Source organism: Myotis myotis, unplaced genomic scaffold (assembly GCF_014108235.1).
Source record: "Myotis myotis isolate mMyoMyo1 unplaced genomic scaffold, mMyoMyo1.p scaffold_m19_p_17, whole genome shotgun sequence".
NCBI lineage: Eukaryota > Metazoa > Chordata > Mammalia > Chiroptera > Vespertilionidae > Myotis > Myotis myotis.
In genome coordinates this window covers 22321760-22341744 of record NW_023416321.1, presented here as the reverse complement: position 1 = coordinate 22341744, position 19985 = coordinate 22321760, and the positions used below count along the sequence as shown (strand labels likewise).

Here is a 19985-nt window from a genome sequence, read left to right as displayed (position 1 = left end):
CAAGGGATGGAGATCCCGTGGGTAAGTGCCACCTCAGCCAGAGAAGCTGGGAGATGGACGCTCCCTCTCACTTTACAAGGCCATTCAGAAATAAGCAATAAATGCTTACCCATCTCCACAAGCTGGTCCTTTCCAAGGCTGCATTTAAAAAGCCAGGGACACAGGATGACACCTTAGAAGATGTGCTTTCTGATGACTTTTTGGATCCCTTTTCTGTTTGTTTCTTTAAACAAGCTACCATTGCTGCTGATTCAACATGTTTCATTCTATAAATTTTTAATGTGTATTCCCATTTTTGGAGAATGTGAGCAGAGAGTTTGGTAGCATCAGTATAGCAAGCAAGTAAAAAAATAAATCTCTGCAAAACAGAGTGAATCTCATGGGGCTAGGACTTCACATTCATTGACAACTTACCAAGAAACGGCGCCAGCCATTTATATACTTCATTTACTTAATATAAGCCTGAGAGGTAGGTATTCTAATTTTAAAGGTAAACAAACAGGGGCTGATGTTGAAGGACCCACAGCTCCAAATCTTCCACCCTTCTCAATGCTGCCGAATGCCTCTTTGGAGACCTTCCAGAGACAACCAGGGACATTCCTGGTTTCTCAGCACTACCTGGAAACAGGATCATTTCAAGGCATTATACAAATAAGAGGTCTTACTCTTCTTCACCTTATCCCCTAATCTGCATGAAGCTACTGTAAGACCTCCTTCATCAATTCTCAGTTCACCTGCTGTCTATGCTTCTCCCAACACCCTTCCATATCTTCAAAATAATTTCCTAACAGGGATGTGAGCCAAATTTAAAACAGTGTAGATACCTTGCTCTACCTCCACCACAGTTTCCATTCTTTCAGAGATGAAGTATCTACTCTCTAAGTCAGGTATTATTCAAGTAGGGGAGTTAAAACAAGGTCAAAGAGAGAAAGGCTGAAGGATTGGACTTTTTTTTGGTGTTTACTTATATAGAGGAAAAATAGCACATAAATGCAGCCACAGTATTTAATTTGTTTGGATAATAGTTACAGATAAACAGATACACTCCATATATAATTACCAATACTTTTTTATACAGTTCATATTTCAGTACATCAACACTATTTTATTTACACTCTATGTACATTAACATATTTCTAAAGTCAGTGCATTGTCAACAAGTTTTATACAGTAATTTACAAGGTGAATGTAGTTAATAGTTAATTTAATAAATTTTCCGCTAGTCATGAATTAAAAAAATTAATTACAACCAATATAACAAACATAGATCAAACAACATTAGTAGATTGTGCTACCTGTTTAAATAAAACATCTGTAAGGAAATTATTTAAAATCTTCCATTTTTTTCATGGGACTTGTCCAGGTAGGAATGGGCAGATTTTATATACTGAAAATCATGAAACTATAAAGTATGTATTTTGTCTGACTTCATCCCATTATTCCATTTAGGCCACTGTTTCCAACTTGCAATTATAGTCTCTGAATAGGGTTTCAACTTAGGAAGGCGTTTAAGACAACCTTTCCAACTGCTCTGAGAACTGGATAATAACTAGCCTCAGATATCAGAACATAAATGCTGAATTACTTTGGTACCTACTGCTTATGAGGAAGAATGGGAAATGGAATCTGACAATTAATGAGAACCAACTTCCAGGGTCCATATGAATACAAAAAGACTGAAGAAAAAAAAGTGAAATATTTACTTTGAATATATATTTTTATAACAACACATGAAAAACGATGCTGCCTGAAATAAATAACATTTACATTTTTGTTCCAGTCTTGAATTATCAGAGGAAAAAATAAAGTGAGCAAAGAAACAAAACTTTTGAAGACTACTACTGGGAAATTTAAAAAAAAAAAAAAAAGACAAACCCCCAAAACAAAACAAAACAAAAAAAAAACAAACTGGACATGCAAACAAAATAGAAGTTTACTTTTAAAACCACCAATTTCATTAAAAATACACACTATCAATGTTTGAAAACAGATTGAATCTCATGGGGCTAGGATTTCACATTCATTGACAACTTACCAAGAAACGGGATGTATTTTGTTTTTAAACTGAATATGATGGGGGAAAACACCCCATTCAAGTTAATGTATAGCCCTTATAGCCATCAAATATAAACAAGTCTTGAAAAGTTCATTTGTATGTACTCTCTCCTTTTTAAAGTGCAAAACAAAGAAACAAAGAAAAATAATCACTAATTGTGAAATACCATTTAGCTTTGATGCCATTTCCTTCTCAGAAGCTTTTTGTGCAACACGTGCAAGTGAAGATGGTGCAAATATTGGCAACTGCCCACCATACTCAGCAGCAGGAGTGGAGCACATTTTTGAGGACACGTAAAGTATCCCCCAAAGTAAGATGCCTCTATCTGAGAGGGCCACTTTAGCTGGATTCCCAGGATGCTTTCTTTTTCTTTATAGAGTCTTCCAACCAAGGCCCTGGGTAGAAGGCACACAGCCCTTAAGAGATTCTTAGACTGACTGACTACTATATATGGCTCTGCCACCATGACTGGTTGTGTTTCAAACACAAACACAACAAAAATAAAAAGCAAGAAAAGACATAAAAAGACTGGGAAAATGCTTTAAAAAACAAGTGGAAAAATCTGTGTCCATGCCATAAGAATCCTTTGCACACCTTCATGATCTTGCTTTCTCCATCTTGTCAATATAATGGAATAAAACTTTAGGAAAAAGGAGGTAGCATGTCATGTCGTCCCGAGACAACACTATAACTTTTTGTTTTACTTTGACTCCAAGGAAATTCTTAGTATTTTGTTATAATTATTGGTAAACTCTATACTCACTACCTATTTGTTCACATCTGGACAAGCACAATTTAGTTCTTATTTGGTCCCAGGTGGCTGGTGCCAAACCCTTTTGTTTACAGGCTAATGGTGGACTCTGCCTGAAAGTTCTCTACCAGAGAACTTGTGTGAGATATTTTCAAACAAAACTATTACTACTGTTATGCTAACTGCTATTTTAATTAGGACTGTTATTTGTGCTTCAGGGTCACAGGATAAAAATAACTACCTTTAGTTAGCTTGCCTTTCAGGGACACTTTTGCCAAATGTTAGCTACGGGGAGTCATCTCCCTTACCACCAGACTGTCTAGCAGCCAGAGTGGTAGCTTACTGTAAAACACAGTACTTTTTATAATCAGACTCAAAGTCTTCATCCATGCTGCTTGTGTCTGCCATCTTTTTGCCATCAACCTTTGGCAGAAATTGTGCATAGTCCATCCCCTTCTGCTCATAGAAAAGAATGTAGGCAGAGTCGGTGTCAATTTCATCAGGGTGAAGTTCCTAAAGGGATAAGAAAAGTCTTTAATAATAAAAAAACCACCACTCTACTGGCTCTTAATCCTTGCCAGGAAAGTGAAGACCAAGCCTCTTCAATTACTAAACATGTTTGCTTCCAATTAGCTTAACATTTTGGCTGTCTCATACCTGCCCCCAAAATAAGCCTCATTATTTTTAGTGTTTGTTTTAGGGAAAATATTCTGACTACAGACACGTTAAAAAGAATAACCAATACCCCCCCACCCCCATCAAATTCTAATAGCTCAAAAGACAAGAGCTTTTAATCATTAAACAATACTTTTTTCCCCTTACTATTCATGTGTGTTTTCTTTAATGTGTTTTTATTTTTAGAGACAGAGGAAGGGAGAGGAATAGAGAAATAGAAACATTGATTGGCTGTCTCTTGCACGCCCCCTACTGGGTATTGAGCCCACAACAGTGGCACATGACCTGACTGGGAATCAACTGTGACCTCCTGATTCATGGGTTGACGCTCAACCACTGGGCCATACCAGCTGGGCAATTACTCATGTTTTCATTCTCTCCTCTGCATATCACTTTTGTTCCTTTAATACTAAAGGCATCTAGCCCTCGCCTGTGTTTCTCAGCCTATGCACCGAAGGGTCACAGGTTTGATGCCTGGTCAAGGACAGGTATCTGAGCTGCAGGTTTGAACCACAGCCCTGGTTGGGGTATGTGTGGGAGGCAATCAATCCACGTGTGTCGCTCTCACTTCGATGTTTCTCTCTTTCTCTCTCTCCCCACCCCCACTCTCCCTCCTTCCTCTACTCTCTCTAAAAAAAATCAATGGGAAAAACATCCTCAGATAAGGATTAACAAAAAAACAAACAAGCAAAAAATACTAAAGGCATCTGTATATGGTTTCTAACAGAAATATCTATTCCATTTAGGAGAAAGTCCATTATTTAAACAAATATCTCTGAGAATTGTTGACATTTTTGTTTTCCTTTATTCGAAGATTAGGGATATCTACCTTACAGCTGCTGTCATTGTAACAGTACCACTTGCTGTTTGGGTTTTTGGCATAAGTGACGTAATGGCCCCCGCCCAGAATTCCTGAATGGCACTGTAAGAGAAGAAAGTGGAGGTATGTTAGTAGTTGATAGAACTGGTCAGGGGACACTACTAGGATCTGATCAGGAAAACATTAATCATTTAGGTGGTCAAGAAGGAAAGTTTGGGAATCATCTATCTTTTTCCCAAAAATCAAAATTCAAAAGTCCCAAATCTAAATATTTTGTAGTTGCAATTATTTGTTAGAAAGCAAAAATCCCTTGGGAGCACACAATTGTGAATAACTCAAACCTGTGACTCCAGTAATAATAATTACATGACTATAACCATTTACTCTGTGAGCATCTTGGGTTTTATCTGGAAGGCCAAGATACCTACTGCTAACTTTGTTTATCACCAAGCTCAATGCCTAGGAAATAAGCAAGCACTGAAAAAAATGAATGAATGAATGAATGAATGATGAACAAATCACTGAAAAATGTAGGCCATTCTGAAAACCATACAATAAACCACTTACCGAAATTGCATATAGATTATAAATCGGATTAACACGAATATCTTTTCTTTGGTCATCGGTGATGTCTTCTTCACTGTGGTTTTCAAGCTGACCATTGCTGTAGCCATTGCCACAGACACTGCCATATGCCTCATGTTCATAAAGAAATCCATTGGCCAAAGCTACTTCGTGATCCTGAGGGGTAACCAGCTCAGGTTGGCTGCCCCCCAGCATGTGCCCTTGGCTCAAGGCATCAGCCAGCTCACAAACATGCACAGTCCCATTCTCTTTGCTGGCATCCAAGTTCTCCTTACTACTCGTCAGTTTATTTTTGCTGCCAATCTGGGGTAGTCGAAGCCTCCCTTTGCTCCTCCCTAAAGTCCGTGGGCTGCTGTTAGGGCTGCTGTTTTTGCTGGAGGGACAGCTGGCTCCACCTTTTCTTGATGAAGAAGGCGAACCTGTCAAAGGGAGAAGGAAAGATTCATAAAACCCAAATGCCACAAATTAAGCTAGCCACCAGATGGTAACTTTGAAGCCACCTTCACAAGTATACACATAAAGGTATAAAGACTGGGAGTCCTGACTGGCTACTTTTTAGTTCCTATTATGTAGTCAATAAGTTACAGTCTTGTCTTCCTCAAATACAAGCCCTGAAAATGCAGCAATGTCCTGAAAATGTAAATTACCATGTAGGAACTTAGAAAATAGCAGAAAGGTGATTCAGGTCAGATTTAGTTTAAAACAATATTATTAGACTAAGGCCCCAAGGAGTTTTACAAATGTATTTTCTTCTCTGTCTTGTATGTAAACTTAGATTAAAAATACAATCACTAATTATTAAGCACTTACTATTGCTAAGCATGGTATTGGAAACTCTCTATTATCTTCACCTCTCACAACAAACCTGTAAGGTAGTGAGCCTTAAACTTTTTTGGTCACAGCCCCACCCACTTCCTTATATACCCTTAAAAGTTGCTGATGACCTCTAGAACGTTTCTTTTATGGGTTATATCTATCAATATTTACCATTCTAGGAATTAAAATGGAGGAATCTAAAAAATAATATACAAGCACATATTTCACCGATATTAGCACAGCATGCTGGATCTGACTTCACCATACACTTGTGAGAGAATGACAGTGAAAAGGTACATAATATCTTTTTTTTTTTTTAATATATTTTATTGATTTTTTTTACAGAAAGGAAGGGAGAGGGATAGAGAGTTAGAAACATCGATGAGAGAGAAACATCGATCAGCTGCCTCCTGCACATCTCCTACTGGGGATATGCCCGCAACCCAGGTACATGCCCTTGACCGGAATCGAACCTGGGACCTTTCAGTCTGCAGGCCGACGCTCTATCCACTGAGCCAAACCGGTTTCGGCTGTACATAATATCTTATTATTTTTATGAAAATAGTTCTAACCCTCCAGGCCCTCAGGGACTCTATAGGGGTTCCTGGACCACACTTTGAGAACCTCTGCCGTAAGGGAACAAGAATGACAACTACCATTCATGCTTTACTCCTGACATTAAATCCTCACACTCTGTGAACTTAGTATGATCTCCATTTTCTACATAAAAAATAGATGCAGGGAGGCTATATCTCTTGCTAAAAGTCACATAGTTCAATTCTAGATAGGTCTGATTCTAGATAAGTTTGTTCCATCTCATTAAGCTGTTGCTCTAGAGTGGAAGGGACAGGAAAACATGCAGTCTACAGGGGTCCTGGGAGAGCTCCCCTCAGGGCGCTATCTGGGTTTCAGGAGGTTCCTAGGCTTCTTCACCTTTAGGGCTACTGATGATGTTTGCGCTGAGCGAGGATGGGCTTTTGCTCAGGCGCACATCCTCTTCCCCAGCGGAGTTCTGGGCATCCATTTTCTTCACCTCTCCTGTCGGAACCCTGGTCTCACAGAAGTCATCCCCCTGGGGTGTGAGTGGTTTCCGCTGGCAGAGAGCCGGGTTTCTTGGTACCAAAAAAGCACTAGGGTCAAAACTTTCACGAGGAAATTTAACAATTTTCTGTGACTTTATCCATCGGCCATTTACAAATTGAAATCTTTTAAGATGAATAATCTGGAGAAGAAAAGGTAGAAAACACTAGGGTTAGAGGGTTCCAAAGATACAAAATAGATCTAATAAATGTGAATGTTCAAGAATATAGAACATAACATTTTTTCAAAAAAATATATTTTATTATGTAACACAGTTATCAGTAGGGCCACTGCCCTTTAGCTATATGGTTACCATGGTAATCTCCCTAATTTCATATCCTTTGTATATCCGAAACTCTCTTTCCCAATTTCTTCAACATCCTTGGAGCCTATATTTGCATGTATCCCTCTGCTTTCTTTCTTTTTCTTTTTTTTAAATATATTTTATTGGTTTTTTTACAGAGAGGAAGGGAGAGAGATAGAGAGTTAGAAACATCGATGAGAGAGAAACATCGATCAGCTGCCTCCTGCACACCTCCCACTGGGGATGTGCCTGCAACCCAGGTATATGCCCTTGACCGGAATCGAACCTGGGACCCTTCAGTCCGCAGGCCGACGCTCTATCCACTGAGCCAAACCGGTTTCGGCCCCTATGCTTTCTGAGTTTGAGATCCACACTGAACTGTACCTCTCTCCAATATCATAGAAGAAAAATGGAGTTTTTGAAATAGATGAAATTTACCCAATCTCCGACTGCACAGGTTGACGCTCAACCACAGAGTTATGCTGGTTGGACTCATTTTTTAAAGTCCTCAAAAACATAGCTTTTATAAATGCCTTCACTCCAATACATGTCCAAGATATGTTTTATGTGATAGTTATATGAATATATATAATTGTCAGAACTCATCCAACTAAATATTTTAAATCTATGCATTTAATTCTGAGTTAATTATAACTCAATTAAAACAAAACAAAAAAACACTATCCCCCTTCCTACCTACCTGTCCCCAAGCCTGCTCTGGCCTTCTTCTTCCCTTCCCTCAGCTCTTATCCCTGTAGCTAGCTAGCCAAAATTATTAATTACTTGTGAATTGTTCCCTAGTTGTTCTAGATAAATAAAATAAAAACAACCACCTACATTCACAGTTTTACAGAGTAGTAGGAAAACTTGAATAAAAAAAATGCAGATAAGATCTGGTTAAAACACACCACTGCCTTATAGTTACACCTGTTATGATATCCCCACTCTTAAGGAAAAGGCTTTCTTAAATGAATAGGAAAAACTGTCACTTCAAACTCACCTGACAAACAACAGGAGAGTCTCCTAATCCATGAAGGGAGAAGGCAGAGTAAATAAAATTCAAAAGAACACATAAACCCCCACTGCACATGTGTGCTGTGGCCATGTGATCAAGCACAATGGAACCTGAAGCTCCAGGCTCAGCTGCTCTTCTACAATCCACAAACGATGAGCTACAGCTTGCTCTCTCCCTAGAGCCAGAAGTGCTTTCATTTTCTTTTGCAGTTCAAATTCAGCAGGTTGTACTTTTGACCCTTCCTATACCTTGTGTGGAATGGCAGTTACTGTTTTATATTACTTTTCTCTCCTTTTTAGTGGTCTGCTCTTTAGGAACAAGAACTAGCAAATACCTGTAGAACAATTAATTTCTGTGTGCAACATAAAAATCTTGCACAGCAAAAGTGTTTTAAGCATTGCTGAGGGGAGGATTTTATTCTCAAAAATAACAAAAACTATTTGTTCATGACTTTTTTCCTTTTTGCCAGACTCTTGCTCTCTCAGAGGTAGGACTATAACGTACCAGGACTGGGGGAAGCCTCCAGAGATCCAGCTTCTTGGTTGCTAAGCAGTGGGTCTTACACTTGGAACAGTAGTACATCTCATTTTCCCCCAGCTCCTCCTCACTGGTGAAAGCACGGAGACAGTTGTCCAGGTTGATGGGCTCAGCTTGTGCTCGCCGACTCTGTTCCACACTCTCATGCTCATCGACAACCTGTAAGTGGAGAGAATAAGAAGAATGGGGGGAGAAGGCGGGTGGGGAAGGGAGCAAGTTTAAAATGGTCACCTGGCTATGCATCATTCTCTATGTGATTCACACTCATTTTATTCTACACGAAGAAAAAGAAAATACAATCCAAACTAAAAGTCTTTGAGCAAATACAGTATCTGTACATTTATTCACAAACATCACATCAATAATATCCTGGACCAAATTTCTATTTATATGACCATAGCTCTTGAAAAATTTCTGAATGGTTAGAAATTACAAAAACAAACAAGGAATTGCCTATTTATTTTACAATTTTGAAATTCTAAAACAGCTTACATGTGAGCTGGCCTTCAAACCAGGAGTGTTCAGATTAAGTCTTTTAATTTTTTAACTAGAAAGACAGCACATTATTAGTATGTTGCAGGCTTTACAGAGGCTAGGAGAAATAATATCACTGGAAAATAGATGCGAGATCTGAATTAAATAAGAAAGGTAAGAAAAGCTCACCATGAGAATACAACACATCAGAGTGTTAAACCCCACAGGAAACAACTCAGTTGCATATTGACACCATGTAACACAAAGTTTTCAGAATACCATGTGTGTCATTATCTATCTCCTGCCTCACAAAGCCTCTTTATCTGAGACTGCAATGAAACAGTAGGCTAAAAAGAGCCAGGTTTTGTTGAGAAGGACACTAATACCTTCCAAACCTCCATGGTTCCATTAACCAACACACTAGGCTTTGGAGCAAGAAGATGGTAAGTATAAGGAGAGACAGCAAAGGGGGTAGGTATGTACCAGTAAGGATGTGTGTTGAAGGTGGGGTGTGATCAGGAGGAGGGAGAGAAGTAGGGGCCTAAAATGCAACAGAAAAGGAGTAATTTTTCTTTCTCCAATACTTGGCTGTCACTTAATAAGCAATTAAGAACTATGGTGGGTGAGGCATAGTGTGAGGACTATGAAAGCTACTGCGAGAGTTCACACAGGGACCTTTTTATTCCAGGGTGGAGTTTGGAATACAAGTCGAAAACTGAATGCCTCTCTTTCTGGCAAAGGTCACACACATGTTCATCACTCCAGTTATTAAACCTCCCTTCCAAAGGTGAATTGGTTCTCTTTGCCTGAGGCAATTTCTCTCAGGTTTCCCTTCCTAAACTGACAATGGGAGCAGTGGGCTCCCTAAATTACAAGCAGGCACATCTCAACACATGCAGTTTACAACAGTTTTTCAGGGGTGACATTTTTCCTAAACGAGAGGATGGCTGAATTACAGGCTGCCAAATACTTCTATAAACTATCAAGGTTGACCCTGGTGAGGTTGAGACGGCCCCTGTGAGGTTGAGACGGCCCCTGTGAGGCTGGGACGGCCCCTGTGAGGTTGAAACGGCCCCTGTGAGGCGGTGACGGCCCCTGTGAGGCTGCGACGGGCCCTGTGAGGCTGAGACGGCCCCTGCGACGGCCCCTGGGAAGCCGAGAAAAATACCACATGATCGCACTCATTTATAGATAATAAAGACCAATATAAACTGATGAACAAAAATAGATACAGAGGCAGAGTAGCATTGAACAGACTGTCAAACTACAGTGGGAAGCCTGGGGAGGGTTGGGGGGGGGGGGGCAAGAGATCAACTGAAGGACTTATATGCATGCATATAAAAATAACCAATGGCCGAAACCGGTTTGGCTCAGTGGATGGAGCGTCGGCCTGTGGACTGAGGGGTCCCAGGTTCGGTTCCGGTCAAGGGCATGTGCCTGGGTTGCGGGCACGTCCCCAGTGGGAGATGTGCAGGAGGCGGCTGATCGATGTTTCTCTCCCATCGATGTTTCTAACTCTCTATCTCTCTCCCTTCCTCTCTGTAAAAAATCAATAAAATATATTAAAAAAAAAATAACCAATGGACACAAGACACTGGGGGGTAGGGGAGGCTGGGGGAATGTCAAGGGGGGTAAAAAAGGAGACATGTGTAATACTCTTTGTAATACTTTAAGAAATAAAACAAAATTAAAAAAAAACAAGAAAAAGAAATATCAAGGTTGAGGTTGACCGTGCAATTAAGGGTTTTAGCATTGTAACACCATCCATTTCAAAAGAATTCATTTAAAAAAGGGAACTTGAGGAAAATCCTTTCTTTCAGAAAGGAAAATATAGCTTGACCTGGGGTCACTGATTTCTTTTCTGATACTAATAATTCTTATCAACTTTAGAGCTGTTCACATCTCAGAGAAAAACTGACATTCTTCTAAAAAACAAACAAACAAAAAAAACAAACAAAAATCCCCTAACAAACAAAAAATCCCATACTGAATTATGGCTGTTGGAATCAGAGTAGGAAAAGAGGTGTATCAAATACAGTAGTGTCTCTTTTCTTATAACAAGTTAAACATTATCTCTATCAAGGATGCTTTATGGCCAACCACAAATTACAGTAAGTTAGTAAAGAATGTTGATTTTTATTGACTGTATTTTCTATGGAACACCTAGGCTGTAGAACTAGATGGAGACAGGGAGAAAGACCAATAAAAAAACATATTTGTGGACTGACAATAATTTTTATTTATCAACAAAATTTCCATAAATCACAGAGATTCCCTTCCTTTACTTCTTGAGATCCATTGACAGATTCTCTACTATTATTCAAATAGTCTAAATTACTATTGGCACCCTCTTCCTTTTTTTTCTAAGTTGCTTGAAAACTCATCCTTAACACAAAACATAAGGAATAAAATAACAGTGTTCATACATGATAAAACTACTAAAGGCCTGGTACATGAATTCGTTCACAGCTGAGGTTCGGCGGGCTGCCCTGATTGGGGCCGATTGGATGGGCCAGTGGGGGGCAGGAAGGAGTGGGAGGGGAGGAGACTCGGGCGGTTGGCCAGCCGGCCCCACCCCCTGGTCCAACTCCCAGTAGAGGGGACAATTTGCATATTAGCCTTTTATTATATAGGATTAGAAAAGAGGGAGCTCTAAGAAATTACCTAAGTTTAATTTTCTATTAAGAAATGTGAGGTCTGAACGGAGAGAGGAAAAATAAAACAAAACAGCCCTAACCAGTTTGGCTCAGTGGATAGAGCGTTGGCCTGTGGACTCAAGGGTCCCAGGTTCGATTCCAGTCAAGGGCATGTACCTTGGGTTGCAGGCACATCCCCAGTAGGGAGTGTGCAGGAGGCAGCTGATCGATGTTTCTCTCTCATCGATGTTTCTAACTCTCTATCCCTCTCCCTTCCTTTCTGTAAAAAAAATCAATAAAATAAAATAAAAAAAAAATAAAACAAAACAATTTCCTCTCTACTTTTTTTCTGAAAACATTCACATAGAAATTTTGGAAAGCAGAGGAGAATGTAGAAAGGCAGAAAACCTTTTTATTCTTAATACAAAGGCAAACATGTCAAAATATTGGCAGATTTTCTTTTTTCCTTTTCCTAAATAGTATTTTTTCATATTTAAGAGATTTTTCAGTATATGCAACTTTCTACTTTGCTTTTTAAAAAAAACAACACATCATAAGTATCTTCCCATATATGCCAGCAAAAACTCCTGGTAATCATCATTTTCAATAACTGTATAAAATTTTATCTAATTACTATACCATGCTTTACTTAATCATTCCTCTAATGTGGGACAAATATAAGTTGTTTCTAATTTTTTACTATACTAAAAAATGCCATGATGAAGGTTTATCAGCAAATTACAGAGTATTTTCCTAGGCTAAATCTCTAGAAGGGAAATCACTGGAATAAAAAGTATAAAAGATATGAGGCCCTGGCTGGGTAGCTCAGTTGGTCAGATCATCATCCCAATATACCAAGGTTGCAGGTTTGATCTCCAGTCAAGGCACCTCAATGTTTCTTTTCTCTGTTTCAGAGTCCAGAGTGCTAACCATTACACACTTTTCTCTGTTTCAAATCAATCAATCAATAAAAATTTAAAAAATAAAAAGTATAAAACATATGGGCAATAATCTCAATTTAAAACCATGGTATCTTCCTTTATCTATGTGACTCTTCAAGCACACACAGAAACCACATGTGGGAAGATATATTACGTAGGGAAAAAATGAGTCATGTGGCCCCTCTCTCTAACAAGGCAAAATATCTCAATTGTAATTTGGTTTCCATGGTGTCCTAAGAGCATCCCTGAAAGTGAAAACAGGGTGAGATTGAACAGGTCACTTAGGCTTTTTTCCTATAAGCAGAATATCCTCCAGAGCTTTTCAAATTGACACTCAGCTTGTTAAAAAACAGAGATTTTCAGAGCCAAATCACTTTTCATCTTTGACAGGAGTGTCTTGTCACAATAATGTCCTGTCAGATTTTGTGCTGACAAAGATTCAGGAATCTTCATCATTTGCTAAAATTTTCCCTCTTCAAAGGAAGCATGGCTGAGATTATTGAGTTACCTTGCTACAGTGAGCATGATCTACCAGATCAACTTCTCAACTTCCTTTAGCTCAACAATCTTTCATTGGGCAAGTATCCACAAGTTATACACTTCCGTGGCTAGTGAGAGCTGCCAGGAGCCTCAGGGTGTGTGGGGACATATTGAGGGATCCAAATAGGGAACTAGGTCTGGAATTGGTAGTTTCCTCATTCTTCAATAGCACAAAAAGACAGTTATCATTACTCACCTATCTAAAGGGAACACTCTAACAGTAAAGGAAATTTCCATCAAGAGCTACATAAACGCAAAAGCCACTACAATTCTTCATGTAACTAAGAAACTCCTTTGATTCTATTGCTTTTTTTTTTCTCTCCATCAGATTCTTCTTATCTCTACCCATAAGCTACGTACTCAATTGACCCTTTTTTTTGTTTTGTTTTGTTTTTGGTGCTCTTGACTGGAATCGAACCCGGGACCCTTCAGTCTGTAGGCTGACGCTCTATCCACTGAGCCAAACCAATCAGGGCTCAATTGACCCTTCAAATAGCATTTGACAAACATATTTGGGTATGGAGTTCATATTCTTTTTTTAAAAATTAATTTCAGAGCGGAAGGGAGAGGGAGAGACAGAAACATCAGTGATGAGAGAGAATCACTGACCGGCTGCCTCCTGCACACCCCCTACTGGGGATTGAGCTGCAACCCAGGCATGTGCGCCCTTGACCAGAATCGAGCCTGGGACCCTTCACTTGGCAGGCCGACGCTCTATCCACTGAGCCAAACCGGCTAGGGCAATATTCTTTTTATTTTTAATTCCATTTATTTGTTTGTTTGTTTGTTTTAGTATTCTTTTTTGAAGTAACATTTTCAAAATTTAAAAATTGCTCTAGCCAAAGAGTGGCAGTAGAGGAATCCCAAGGTAAAAGCCATTGAGATGTAATCTTAGTTGTCCAGAACTGAAACATTCAATATTTTTTCTAATTTTCTATTCACTATACCCATTAAAGGTAGCAGCTACAGCCCTGGAATGCATGTGAGCTAAGTAATTTTGGTTATCAAATGCTGCAGTTTCAATAATCTACACTAATAAAAGACAAAGATGCTAATTGACTGTACCTTCACTATGCCATAAGCCAGGCCCACCAGCCAATCAGAGCGACTATATGCAAATTAACCCAACCAAGATGGCGGCCGGCAGCCAGGAAGCTGGAGCAAGCAGGAGGCTTGATTGCCCAGGCGATGGAGGAAGCCAAGCTTCCTGCCTGCCCTGAGCCGGCTATGGCCTCCCCTCATGGCAACAAAGTTTCAATTATAGAAGACAAATAAATCCCAGATACCTGCTTCCAGCCAGCCTCCACTGGGACCTTGGGTGGCTGGGGGTTGTGGCCAGCCTGCAAAGAGCCATCAGCCCCTCACCCAGGCTGGCCACACCCTCATGGGGTGAGGGTTCCCGCTGGGAGGCTTGGCCAGCCTGCAAACGGCCATCAGCCCTTCACCTAGGCTAGCCACACCCTCATGGGATGAGGGTCCCCACTGGGGGGCTTAGCCAGCCTGAAAATGGCCCTCAGTCCCTCACCCAGACTGGCCAGGCACCCCAGCAGGACCCCCCACCCTGAAGGGGCTGTGGCCAGCCTGCAAACAGCCATCAGCCCCTCACCCAGGCTGGCCAGGCTCCCCAGAAGGGACCCCCACCTTGAAGGGGCTGTGGCCAGCCTGAAAACAGCCATCATCCACTCACCAGGCTGGCCACACACTCATGGGGTGAGGGTCCCTGCTGGGGGGCTTGGCCAGCCTACAAACTGCCATCAGCCACTCACCCAGACTGGCCAGCACCCCAGAAGGACTCCCCCGCCCTGAAGGGGGTGTCGCGAGCCTGAAAATGGCCCTTAGCCCCTCAAAGAGGCTGGCCAGGCACTCCTATATAATAAGAGTAATATGTAAATTGACCCTAACAGCAGAATGACTGGGAATGACTGGTCACTATGACACACACTGACCACCAGGGGGCAGATGCTCAATGCAGGAGCTGCCCCCTGGTAGTCAGTGCACTCCCACAGGGGGAGCTCTGCTCAGCCACAAGCCAGGCTGACGGCTGTCAGTACAGCAGTGGTGGTGGGAGCCTCTCCTGGTTCCTCAGTAGCGCTAAGGATGTCTGACTGCAGCTTAGGCCTGCTCCCCACTGGCAAGTGGACATCGTCTGAGGGCTCCCAGGCTGCCAGAGGGATGTCTGACTGCCAGCTTAGGCCCAGTCCCCCGGGGAGCGGGCCTAAGCCAGCAGGTGGTCATCCCCCGTGGGGTCCCAGACTGCGAGAGGGCACAGGCCGGGCTGAGGGGACCCCCCCCCCCATCGAGTACACAAATTTATGTGCACTGGGCCTCTAGTAATTAATAAACAGGCAGTGAGATATTTACTGATTGGTATGTCATGGCTAGAGAATATAACTTCTTAATTACACCTAAAATCTTGTTACAAGATTTACTTATTAGTATTTTTTAACTTTAAAGTTCTAATATAGTCCTGGCCAGTGTCGCTCAGTTTGTTGGAGCATCGTTTCTTTTTTTTTCTTTTTTTAAATATATTTTATTGATTTTTTACAGAGAGGAAAGGAGAGAGATAGAGAGTTAGAAACATCGATGAGAGAGAAACATCGATCAGCTGCCTCCTGCACACCCCCCACTGGGGACGTGCCCACAACCAAGGTACATGCCCTTGACTGGAATCGAACCTGGGACCTTTCAGTCCCCAGGCGGACGCTCTATCCACTGAGCCAAACCGGTCCCAGCTGGAGCATCGTTTCATACACCAAAAGGTGGTGGGCTCAATTCCCAGTCAGGGCATATACCCAGCTTGTGGGGGTTTTTTTGTTTGTTTGTCTTTTTAAATATATTTTATTGATTTTTTTACAGAGAGGAAGGGATAGGGATAGAGAGAAACATCGATGAGAGAGAAAGATGAGAGAGAAACATCGATCAGCTGCCTCCTGCACCCCCTACTGGGGATGTGCCTGCAACCAAGGTATATACCCTTGACTGGAATCGAACCTGGAACCCTTCAGTCCCCAGGCCGATGCTCTATCCAGTGAGCCAAACCAGCTAGGGCCCCAGCTTGTGGGTTTGATCCCCAGTTGGGGCTCATTCAGGAGGCAGCTAATTGATGTTTCTCTCTCTCTTTTTCTCTTTCCCATCCAAAATCTGAAACCAGTAAAGGAAAATTTTTTTAATATAGCTCCAATACAATTATCTCTAGAAGTGGGAAAACAGAAACATCCTTGTAATCATGTCAATATATGAAGTGCCACAGAGAACGCCAATGAATGTTTTTCTGGCTGTACTTAAATTGTCTACAACAGAAATGGTATAACATAGTTAAACCACGACAAATTTTACATATAAAAACCACCACCTTGGGATGGCACTGGGTACTTACCCTTTCCTGTGATGTTTGATAGCGGAGGTGAAGAGCCGTGGGGTCCCAATCTACAGCAATATAGGCATTTCCAATGAAAGCTTTGTCTTCCCCACAATCTATTTTACAGCCTCTGCAAAATCTAAAGGCAGAAAAAAGATATACCAAGAAAGGAATAATTATGAAGGAATCAAATTTTTCTTCTGATGAAGAATATTTCATCAGAAATATTCTTCTCCCTTTCTACATTCCTTCTTGGGTTCACAGTTTGTCCTGGGCTTCTTACTCCAAACTAATAAATGCACGAATATATATTAATCATTATTAGTATTTCAGGGAATCATGCTTATCACTTTTCAAGTCTTTGGCTTTTCAAAGTACTTGATAACCATTTATTAATTCATATAAACTATATAACTTTGTAGCAAAGAAGTACTATGGGAACTGGATATTTGAGAGAGTACACCACTAAAGGCACTCTAAATTCAGTTATTTAATGTTCTGAGGGTAATTTATCTGGTATAACAATACCCAATTTCCTTGTTTGTAAAGTGGGACATTAAATAAATGTATATAAAAATGTATGGAGTGGGGGAGGGACCATGACAAAGCCATGGTTCCAATGCCTATTTTAAACTCAGTTTGGTAAGTCTATTACAGTTTTCTGAAGGCTGACTTCAGTATTCAAGCATTTTCCAACCTGGAGTAATACTGGTCAATCTTCTAAAAACTAAAACAGACTTGCAGCAAAGTCTAGTATGTAGACTATGTTCTACTGGGCTCAGAATTGCTATATTAATTTCTAATTAATGAGCAGAAGGCATAGAATAATGAATGTTGATCGTAAACTATGAATTTGATGCAAGTATAGAGTTTAAAAAACCAGATGTCTCAAGAGTAAAACTTATACAGACTTCACAAGGAAGAGATGAATGAACAATTCCCAAGTTTATTTCAACTTCTCAGTCTAAAACTGAGAAATCTTATTATAAAGGTATAATATCTGGAGCTACAATTCTACTAAAATTTTTCTTTTGCAGAAGGTTACTTTACCTATACCATGGGCACCAAGCACAGGAGTTCCCATCTTTCTGCACAACTCGTAGAGTGAATGGATATTGATAGCCCATACTGTCATCACTGAAACAGAACATAAACCAAAGAGTGTAAGAAACATTTCTGATTTGAGTTCTCAACTCCTTTTCATCTTCCCATGAAATAATCCTCGGAAGGGGCATCTGTCATAGTAGCATGCTCACATTTACAGCTCCATGCTGCTTATCCTAACCCATTAGCTGGGCCCTGTACCACCCACACACAGGGCTCCCATGCTGTATCCCTGCTTACAGAAGTGTAGACATACTAGACTGCCAGAGTCTCTGAGAGAGTCCATGTGGAAGGATAAGCTAATCAAACGCCAATTATCCTTCAGCCCTAATCCTATCAGAAGACTTAATTCACATTAGACTAAAATAATTAGATCTTTCCATGGCAAGAATATTGACATACCACAGAAGGCTGAAAGGTCATGTTTTTTGTTTGTTGTGTTTAGAAAGAGTGAAAGGAGGAGTGGAGGGGAGGGAGAGAGAGAGAAAAAACGATGTGAGAGAGACACATTGATTGGTTGCCTCCCACATTCGCCCCACTCAGAGCCAGGGATCAAACGGCAACCCAAGTAAGTGTCCTTGACCAGGAATCAAACCCTCCACCCTACAACCAGAGGACCAATGCTCTAACCACTGAGAAAATTGGCCAGGGCTCATAATGGTTTTTAGAGAAGTTGACTATATATTTAGAAGCTTTCTTTAATCAGAACCCCTGATGTGGTACATGCTAGGTAACCCTTTTCCCTTGTCTTAACTACTCAAAGCTATAAACTACGTAACATTAATTTTAGAGTAACATCTTTTAACTATAAGGTAGCCTTGTGAGGTCTCAACTTTAAAAAAAAATGTATGTATACTTACTAAGAAGCAACGCAAGGAATATAACGTAAGAGCAGTATACTTTATGGCTCAGTTGGCAACTGGTAGTGGCTACTACATGGCTGCTGATGGTAATGAAGCCATGATAAGGACTCACTGTTACCTTAAGCCTTATCTAATCATCAAAAGACCCAAAACCATAACAAATCCCTGTTTAGCTAATAGAACTTCTTTACTTTCTTTACTCAGTTCACAAAGAGGCAGAACTCTCACTTGCACAATTATAGCAAGAAAATGATCTACAATTCAACTGAGATATAAATAAGGGACTACAATCCCAATGATTGTTAGAAGTAAATACATTTAGTAATCCAATAGAACAGTGGTAGGAGGAATAGAAAGAAAACAGAAGGTGTTTATTCTTAAATTACTCTTATGAAATATAATAATTTCTTGTGAAATTATTCCATATTAAAATTACATGGTATGGAAACAATCCAACTGTTATGGCATGAGGCTTTTTCAGAATTCACGTATAGATATACACACTATTGCTCCCATTCTGATTTTCAGAGGGTTGAGATGATACAAATTCCCTGGTGAATTCATACTCCATTTTTGCAGAAAAGAAGTCAAGAATATTACCTGAAGCATTTATAGCAGCAGGAGGGATTAGTGAATAAAAGGATTATTAGACACTAGAATGTCCAGTGAAGAAAGGAATCTGTATATACTCTCCTACTGAAAAGATCAAACCAAAGGATGAATTATATACTCCCTGGATGGTTCTTCAAAGAGTGTTTAAACCTACATAAAATGGGTCCTATAAGTCACACAGAATTCCTATACATTCTTCTGGAGTTTGGAAACCACAGGTCTAAGCTGATCCCCTGAACTCACCAATCCTGAGCGTGGTTACTAGCTTCCTGAGGTGGGAGTGGGCTGGCTAATCGAGATACTTGAATCCAAACTGAATCATACAGGTCTTTTTTCCGGGTATGCACAGTACATGGAACAATCAGTGGCATTCCAAAGAGGCTAGGGCGATTCTTCTGAGATGACAGGAAATATAGTTCCGTCCTCATCTATAAGTATAAACAAGAGAAGAGAGAACTGAGAAGAGAGGCCTTTCATTCCTCCCTTTTGTTCTTCTACAACTACCAATAACATGCATTACTATCAATTTCAAATTAGTCACTACTACTCTTTACTAACATGAAGACAAATTTACAGTGGAATCACTGAAAGGTTGAGGTACTGCCAATTTCAGAGTGGCTATCTATCAAGCTTGGATTTTCAGCATTTAGTATTTTCAAACTAGTTTTCTCTGATAAACATTTCACATACACACACTGAATCATATGTAAAAACTAGTAATTGTTTTGTAGCTCAAGGCTTTTAAGCAATTAAAACCCTTTCTCTAGAAAGTATGGCAATAAACCAATACTCCCTCAAAATAAAATTTTCAGAAAATA

General features: G+C 40.3%; 1 protein-coding gene across 12 annotated transcripts in view; it reads right to left on the bottom strand.

The window, feature by feature from the left end:
* Window positions 1-991: 991 nt before the first annotated feature.
* Window positions 992-19985, bottom strand: part of USP32 (ubiquitin specific peptidase 32) — a 124501-nt gene continuing 105507 nt past the window's right edge. For 10 of the 12 annotated variants that reach the window (XM_036340272.1, XM_036340265.1, XM_036340268.1 and 7 more), the window contains 8 exons: window positions 19411-19595; window positions 17639-17725; window positions 16607-16727; window positions 8607-8798; window positions 6637-6925; window positions 4870-5306; window positions 4312-4404; window positions 3147-3320 (listed from right to left, as the gene is read on the bottom strand). In XM_036340272.1, coding sequence (XP_036196165.1) covers window positions 3147-3320; window positions 4312-4404; window positions 4870-5306; window positions 6637-6925; window positions 8607-8798; window positions 16607-16727; window positions 17639-17725; window positions 19411-19595 — 1578 coding nt within the window. Of the gene's footprint in view, window positions 3321-4311; window positions 4405-4869; window positions 5307-6636; window positions 6926-8606; window positions 8799-16606; window positions 16728-17638; window positions 17726-19410; window positions 19596-19985 lie in introns of all 12 variants that reach the window. The other 2 variants (XM_036340263.1, XM_036340267.1) reach the window with 2 other exon arrangements.